At 47.9% G+C, this 8,204-nt stretch overlaps 1 protein-coding gene across 1 annotated transcript; it reads left to right on the plus strand.

Annotated features, from left to right (window-relative positions):
* The first annotated feature begins 299 nt into the window (after positions 1 to 299).
* Positions 300 to 1,361, plus strand: LOC145973284 (uncharacterized). Its single transcript, XM_083102545.1, has one exon. It carries the CDS (start codon positions 300 to 302, stop codon positions 1,359 to 1,361), a length of 1,062 nt encoding a protein of 353 aa, XP_082958671.1.
* Positions 1,362 to 8,204: the final 6,843 nt, after the last annotated feature.

Below are 8,204 nucleotides of genomic sequence, written 5' to 3' on the forward strand. Positions count from 1 at the left end.
GGACCTGAACAACAACTGCCTAGGGTCACTGAAAATAACTAAGACGTTCCCGCCAATCACATACCGGGAACGGCTACCTCACTAATCGGTCCTTTTCAGGACCACTTGTATAATACTTGTACATAGTAGTAATAATAAACTATCATTATATTATATCAAGAGAGTCAGCATCACAACCTATACTCAGCCTGATCCTCAGCGAGCGAAAAACAGAGAACACGCGGAAACAGCGAGCGAGAGCGAAAACTAGGACATAATTCCCCTAGAGCGGAAATACCTAGAGTGGTGACCAACCGACAATGCCGAAAAAGGATAGCACGATTATGCTCGACGAGGAGGAGACGAGTGTCGGCAGAGTCGCCGTACGAATTCCCGCCTTCTGGCCTGAAGACCCAGAACTATGGTTCGCACAGATAGAAGGGCAATTCACTCTCGGAGGAATCAGCGATGACGACACCAAATACAGGTACGTGATATCCAAGCTAGAGCCAAAGCAAGCAAGAGAAGTAAAGGACGCCATCACACGCCCCCCCTCCACAAACAAATATGCCACTATAAAGAGCGCGCTCATCCAGCGTCTGACAGACACTCAAGAGCAGCGGATCCGACAACTATTCGAAAGAGAGGAGCTTGGAGACAGAAAACCTTCGCAGTTTTTACGGCACCTAAGCACTCTGGCCGGAACAGCAGTAACACCCGAGCTGTTAAAGACACTCTGGTTGGGACGACTACCACCAACTATGCAGGCTATCCTGGCAACGCGAAAGGATGACAAGCTACAAGATGTGGCTAAACAGGCTGATCGCATACATGAGGTGAATAGCCGAGCCCTGGTGTTGGCCACGGAGCAAACAGCAGCAGATGCAGGACCACAAAACACTTGGGCAGCGCAAATGGAGGCATTAACCAAGCAAGTGGCCACCCTCACACAGCAGATGTCAAAGATGGCCAAGGGATTCCAACGAGGTCGAGAGCGAGTAAGGAGTCGGGGGGTCAAGAGGCAGAACAAGGAGCAAAACACCTACAAAAGAAGGCATATGCTTCTATCACCGACGATTCGGTGCAGAAGCTCGAAAATGCACACAGCCATGTGCTTTCAAGGGAAACGAGACGGGCGATCATTGAGGACGGCCAGTGATAACAGCCCAGGACCATGCCGTCTTTACGTAACCGACCGTCGCTCCAGGATCAAATACCTAGTGGATACTGGCTCTGACGTCAGCGTCTTTCCACACACGATGATGCGGAGCAGGCAGAGACCCGAACCATACGAGTTGTATGCAGCCAATGGCTCCAGAATTACAACGTATGGCTTCGTCACGCTGCAACCGGATCTAGGGCTAAGACGAGCATTTCCCTAGCGATTCGTGGTGGCTAATGTAGGACAACCATCATCGGTGCGGACTTCCTAGCGCACTACGATCTGATGCCTTTTTTTTTGATATCGGAGGGGAAATCCTTTATGGATACCCTCACTCCCCACGGGGGGAGTGAGGGTTATGTGGGACTCGCCTATTTAACGGCATACCCACTAAAACCCCTCCGGGTGCCTACTCGGGTGTTTGGGGGGGGCATCGCCATTGGCATACTTCCGGACGTCCTCCCCCCACCCATCCGACCTAACCTCGGGCGGACCCCGTTCAGCATGTTTACATACCGGGCCGGGGGCCGCCCGCGCCGCCGCTATTACGCGACGGCTCCTGCTCTAGTTGTGGCGCAGAGGGGCACCGCCTCCACGCCACGCCCTCCTCGGGGTTTCCGGGGGACGGGGTCGGGGCCCGAGTCTCCCGCTCGAGCCCCGGCCCCCCGAGCCCCAGGGTGGGCCTCCTTCCCTTCCCGAGAGGGGTTGGGATTCGGGTAGCACCCCGGGGCTCTTTCTTCAATGTCCCTCCAGGGGCGGGCCTCCACTCTTCCCCGTAGGATCGAGATCCGGCCACGCCCCGGGAGGGCTCCTTCTCCTTCCTCGGAGTGCTGCTGCGGGGAGCGTTTGCTCCCCGAAGCAGCACCCCCCCATTCTCCTCGGCCGGGGGAGGGGAAACCGGCTTACCGGGTCCCCGCCCCCTGTCGAGGTCATCCTCCCCTCTAATGACTCGAGGGGGTGGACGTTGGAGGCTATGATACCTCCGCCTTCTCGGTGGTGGTCCGATGGGCGGAGGCATCTGGCCCCCGTCTCCCGGCGGGAAGGGAGTCGCGCGGCGACGGCCTTCGCCTCGCCTCTCCCTCTCCCTCTCCGCGTCCTCCTTCTGCAGCATAACTCTGCCGCAGAAGGAGGACACAGCCTTCCAAGCCCCTGCGCTCCCGACCATCGCCTTTGCGATGGCCGGGAGCGAGAGGTCTGCCCCCACTGCGGCCACTAAGCCCGCACGCTCGGCCGTCCACGCCGGACAAACCTCCAGCGTGTGCTGCGCCGAGTCGTGCGGATGGTCGCAGTGGTGGCACTCCGCGGTACGCTCCTTTCCTATCCTGCACAGGAACTCTCCGAAACAACCATGTCCGGAGAGCACCTGTGTCATCCGGTAGGTGATCCCTTCCTTCTTGACCCTGTCTATCCATTCGGGTAGGTCTTATGGCCTCGACGGTCCGTTTACCCGCAACGTTGGTGTCCTCAAGTGACCGCTGCCACTTGAGGACCATCGACCGTCGAGCCTGGTCCTTCGCTATGCGACGGTGCTTGCCGGTCACAACCACCCCCCCATTACAAAGCTCGCGGATCCTCCTGTACATAGATTGGTACATTTGGCGCGAGCCGCGAGCTCGAAGGGGGGCATCCCCGCAAGCACCGTCGCTGCCGCGTGGCTCACAGTTCGGTAGCCCCTGACCACCCTAATGGCCACCCGCCGCTGGAGTCTGCGAAGCAGGTCTTTCAAGCGGCGGGTAGCCAGAACGTCCTCGGCCCACACGGGAGCTCCATAGAGGGCTATCGACTGGACCACCGCGGCGTAATGATCTGATGCCTGACATGAAAAGAGCAAAGCTGAGAGATGTCCAAACTGGACTCTTAGCAACCGGTAGCAGATGCTATCGTCAAGCAACCTCAGTCAAGTCAATATTGGAAGCTACGGGATTCTATAAAATAATCATGGAATTCCCAGATGTAATTCAACCTGGAAAAACGGCAGAAGAGGCAAAACACACAACGCAGCATCATATTCAAACAACGCCTGGACAACCGGAGGCCAGTAAGCCTCGCAGATTGGCACCAGATAGGCTTAAAGCAGCACGTGCAGAATTTGATCTACTTCTACAGGACGGCATCATCCGCCCATCAAAGAGCCTATGGTTATCGCCTCTGCACATCCCGAAAGGAGATAAAGCATGGCGACCATGCGGTGATTACAGGAGACTCAATGCACGGACAATACCTGACCGCTATCCGATCCCGCATGAGGACTTCTCGCAGACGCTCCACCAGAAGAACATCTTCTCTACGATCGATCTGGTGCGAGCATATAATCAGATACCGGTGAAGAAAGAAGATATTCCGAAGACGGCGATTACAACACCATTCGGACTCTTCGAATTTTGCTACATGCCATTCGGCCTACGAAATGCAGCCCAAACATTCCAGCGCTTCATAAACGAAATAATCCACGAGCTGGATTTCTGCTACGCTTACATAGACGACATACTCGTTGCATCAACCTCAGAGGAGCAACACCGAACACATCTGCGGCAGCTATTCGCTAGACTGAGCGAATATGGCGTGAAAATCAACCCAGCAAAGTGTGTCCTAGGACAAAAGGAAGTACAATTCCTAGGCTACCTAGTGTCAGCGGAAGGAACGCGACCACTTCCAGAAAAAATAGAAGCCATAAAAAACTTCCCAAAGCCAACGAACGCTAAGCAGCTGAGGCAGTTTCTGGGAACAATCAATTTTTATAGAAGATTTATACCGGAAACAGCAAAGGACCAAGCAGCTCTCAACGGAGCCTTAAAAGGTCCCAAGACAAAAGGGAAAACACCCATCCAATGGACTGCAGAAATGGACACAGTCTTCGAAAAAAGCAAGGAAGGATTAGCACGAGCAACACTTCTGGCACATCCTGATCCAGCATCGAAGTTAGCTGTAACCACCGACGCATCATCAACAGCGATAGGAGCGGTCATACAACAGTACACAAAGGAAAGCTGGCAACCGTTAGCTTTCTTGAGCAAGAAATTAAATAACGCACAAACGAAATACAGCCCCTACGATTGAGAACTTCTGGCAGTTTACATGGCAATCCGACATTACAGACATATGTTGGAAGGACGCACATTTACCGTATATACGGATCACAAGCCACTCATATATGCATTCAGGCAGGATCCACTACACAGCTCACCACGACAAGCCAGAAACTTGCAATACATTAGCCAATTCACGACTGACATCCAACACATAGAGGGCAAAAGCAACATCGTGGCCGACGCATTATCACGAGTAGAGACCGTGCAACAAGCAATAGATCTGGAAACATTGGCACAACAACAACAGACAGATCAGGAACTACAGGAGCTACAACAGGATCCAGGGAAGCTGAAATTGACGCACATGCAGATCCCAGGATTAACACAGAAAATACTGTGCGATACAAGCACTCCGATACCACGACCCTATGTGCCAGGAAGCATGAGAAGGCAAGCATTCCAATCCTTGCACGGAATGGCACACCCTGGCATCAAAGCAAGCGCTAAGCTTGTCGGGCAACGCTTCATCTGGCCAGGCATGCAGCGAGACTGTATGCAATGGGCACGAGCATGCATTCCTTGCCAAAAAGCAAAGGTGACACGGCATAATATCACACCTACTGGAGCATTCCATCCTACGCAACGATTCCAACACGTACATGCAGACATCGTAGGACCACTACCAACATCGGAGGACTATAGATACTGCCTCACGATGGTGGATAGATTCACGCGATGGACAGAAGTTATCCCTATTCCGGATATCACAGCGGAAACAATTGCAAGGAACATATTTTCCGGATGGATAGCTCGATTCGGTACACCAGCTCGAATCACAACAGACCAAGGTCGACAGTTCGAGGCCGAAATCTTCAGGAGCCTGACAAAATTCACGGGGACTAAACACATCCGCACATGACTACCGCATATGACCCGGAAGCAAACGGAATGGTGGAACGCTTCCATTGACAGCTAAAGGCGGCAATCAAGGCACATCAAACTGAAGCATGGACTAAAGCAAAGCTGCCAGATCTCCGCCGCAAGCAACATGCAACACGGCGTGGAGGGGGTAATGAGGATGTGAGCGTAAGCGTACGTGTGAGCTCGGCGCTTCGGCTAGCTTCGGATAGTAGAAGAGGACAGAATACAGTCTTCTGTCTTCTTCCTACCAACGAAAGCGACGGCCGACGCGCGACGCTACACGCTGCTCGCTCCCGATATCTCGATATGCGCTCAATGTTTCTCTTACAGCTTTTTTATCGTATAATATGTTTATACACTCGTCAAAAAAATTATCGCAACACGCAATTAATATTAAAATTTCACCTAAATTCAAATAAGCGTATCTCCGCGAAAAATTATCGCATTTGAAAAATTTTTTTTTTGTTTTAAAGGGTAAAGTCTCCACTTTAAGAAACTTTCGTTAAATTTTGATTTCATTCTCTCTCCCTCTCTTCATCCCTTTAAAAGTAAGGACGTGTTTTTTTTTTCAAAAAATTGCAAAGTTTGACGAACTCTACGGGGTGTACTAAATTTTTTTCGTCAATATCATCATAACTATCATAAAATATGGACTTTTCTTTACAAGTTTAAAAAAAAATTGAAGCCCGTGCGATTTTCTTTCGCGGAGTTACGGCGTATCAAAATTATCTATGCATTTTTGTGCAACCGCCAACATTTGTATTAACCGATGGGCACCACGGGGACCACTCCACATAGCGTATCGCTGTCATTCCGGGAGGTAATAAAATTACGGGATTTGTGCGTTTATATGTGGATATTCCACCCCTAATTTTCGTTTAAACGAAGAATTTTTGTTTTCCGAATGAACAACAGTATTTTTAATACTGTGAAGTTTCGTACGTACTGAAGTAAGTACTTACAGTACATACATAATTTCACAGTACTGAAGTTCTTACAGTACATAACTTCACAATACTGAAGTTCACACAGTATACACTGTGAAGTTATGTACTGTACTTACTTCAGTACGTACAAAACTTCATAGTATTAAAAACACTGTGTTGTTCATTCGGGAAACAAAAATGCCTCGTTTAAACGAAAATCAATGTGCGCAAATTATTGCTCTTTTGGAAGAAGGGGCAAGTCAGGCACATGTTGCAAGGCGAATGGATGTGCATCGGGCCTCAATCTCTCGAGTTTGGGCTCGTTATGAAGAAACATGCGGATTTCGTCGGAGAAGAGGACAAGGTCGAAGACGAGCAACATCAGCTCGAGAAGATCGTCTCATCGTAAACGCGGCAATACAAAATCCAGTAATAATTGCGCGACAAATCGCTAATGACATTCTGCCGTACAGACGAATAAGCGATCAAACAATCAGGAATCGTCTGCACGAAAGAAACTTCAGTTCGCGAGTTCGTGCTCAAGTACCAATGTTGTCTGTGGCTCATCGACGTAATCGTTTACAATATGCACGCAGTCATCAGAACTGGACTGCAAGACAATGGAACAACGTATTGTTCACTGACGAGTCGCAATTTTGCCTCTTCGGTTCTGACAGAAGAGTTCGTGTTTGGCGTCGTCAGGGACAACACCGTTTTGAAGAGAATTGCGTCGAACCTGTTCGAGCATTTGGTGGTGGTTCAATTATGGTATGGGGTGGAATATCCACACATAGACGCACAAATCTCGTAATTGTACCACCTCCCGGAATGACAGCGATACGCTATGTGGAGGAAATTTTGCGTCCTCACATAATTCCGATGCGTCGTCAAATGGGGCGCAATTTCATTCTAATGCAAGATAATGCTCGCCCACACACTGCCAGGATTACAGTTGACTTCTTCGAAGAAAACAACATCGAGGTGTTACCACATCCAGCGATGAGCCCGGATTTAAATCCCATCGAACATCTGTGGGATATAATGGCAAGAAGGCTGCGTGATTTGGAGAGGCAGCCAACCAATCTCCAGCAATTGGAAGCAGCTCTACAGCGAATTTGGTTCGAAATTCCGCAGGCCACAATTAGAGCTTGCATTAATATGCGTGAGCGCCTGCAAGAGGTCATCCGAAGACGAGGCGGAAATACACATTTTTAAATACATACAACATACATCCCTTTTCCAACACACACACACACACACACACACACACACACACACACACATGATGGGCAAAATCCGATCAACAACCTCCCCGTGGTGCCCATCGGTTAATACAAATGTTGGCGGTTGCACAAAAATGCATAGATAATTTTGATACGCCGTAACTCCGCGAAAGAAAATCGCACGGGTTTCAATTTTTTTTTAAACTTGTAAAGAAAAGTCCATATTTTATGATAGTTATGATGATATTGACGAAAAAAATTTAGTACACCCCGTAGAGTTCGTCAAACTTTGCAATTTTTTGAAAAAAAAAACACGTCCTTACTTTTAAAGGGATGAAGAGAGGGAGAGAGAATGAAATCAAAATTTAACGAAAGTTTCTTAAAGTGGAGACTTTACCCTTTAAAACAAAAAAAAAATTTTTCAAATGCGATAATTTTTCGCGGAGATACGCTTATTTGAATTTAGGTGAAATTTTAATATTAATTGCGTGTTGCGATAATTTTTTTGACGAGTGTAATATGTATGTGTATATATATATATATATATATATATATATATATATATATATATATAATACAAATATAAATATATACTAATTATATTACCAAAATATATTATAAAATTATTTAATATAATAATTTAACTTGTTTTCTCCATATTTATACATTATAATAATAAAATAAAAAAATTTAATGTGTGGCGATTTTCCACACCACCCATGGGGTATCACTAATGGCGCGTTAGGTTTTTTTATGTGGACCTTCGCCTAGAGCCCTATTATACCACATTGCATTATTTTGTCATTTACAAGTATGATGTCTGTTATACAGACAAGATAATTTTTATACTCTTGCTTTTTACAAATATGTTGTCTGTTACACAGACAAGATGTTTTTAATACTTTTGCTTTCCACAAATATGATGTCTGTTACACAGACAAGATGTTTTTAAAACTTTTGCTTT

This window comes from Camponotus vicinus, unplaced genomic scaffold, assembly GCF_025532165.1.
Source record: "Camponotus vicinus isolate PSW18456_S1 unplaced genomic scaffold, iyCamVici1.0 SCAF_6, whole genome shotgun sequence".
Taxonomy (NCBI): Eukaryota; Metazoa; Arthropoda; class Insecta; order Hymenoptera; family Formicidae; genus Camponotus; species Camponotus vicinus.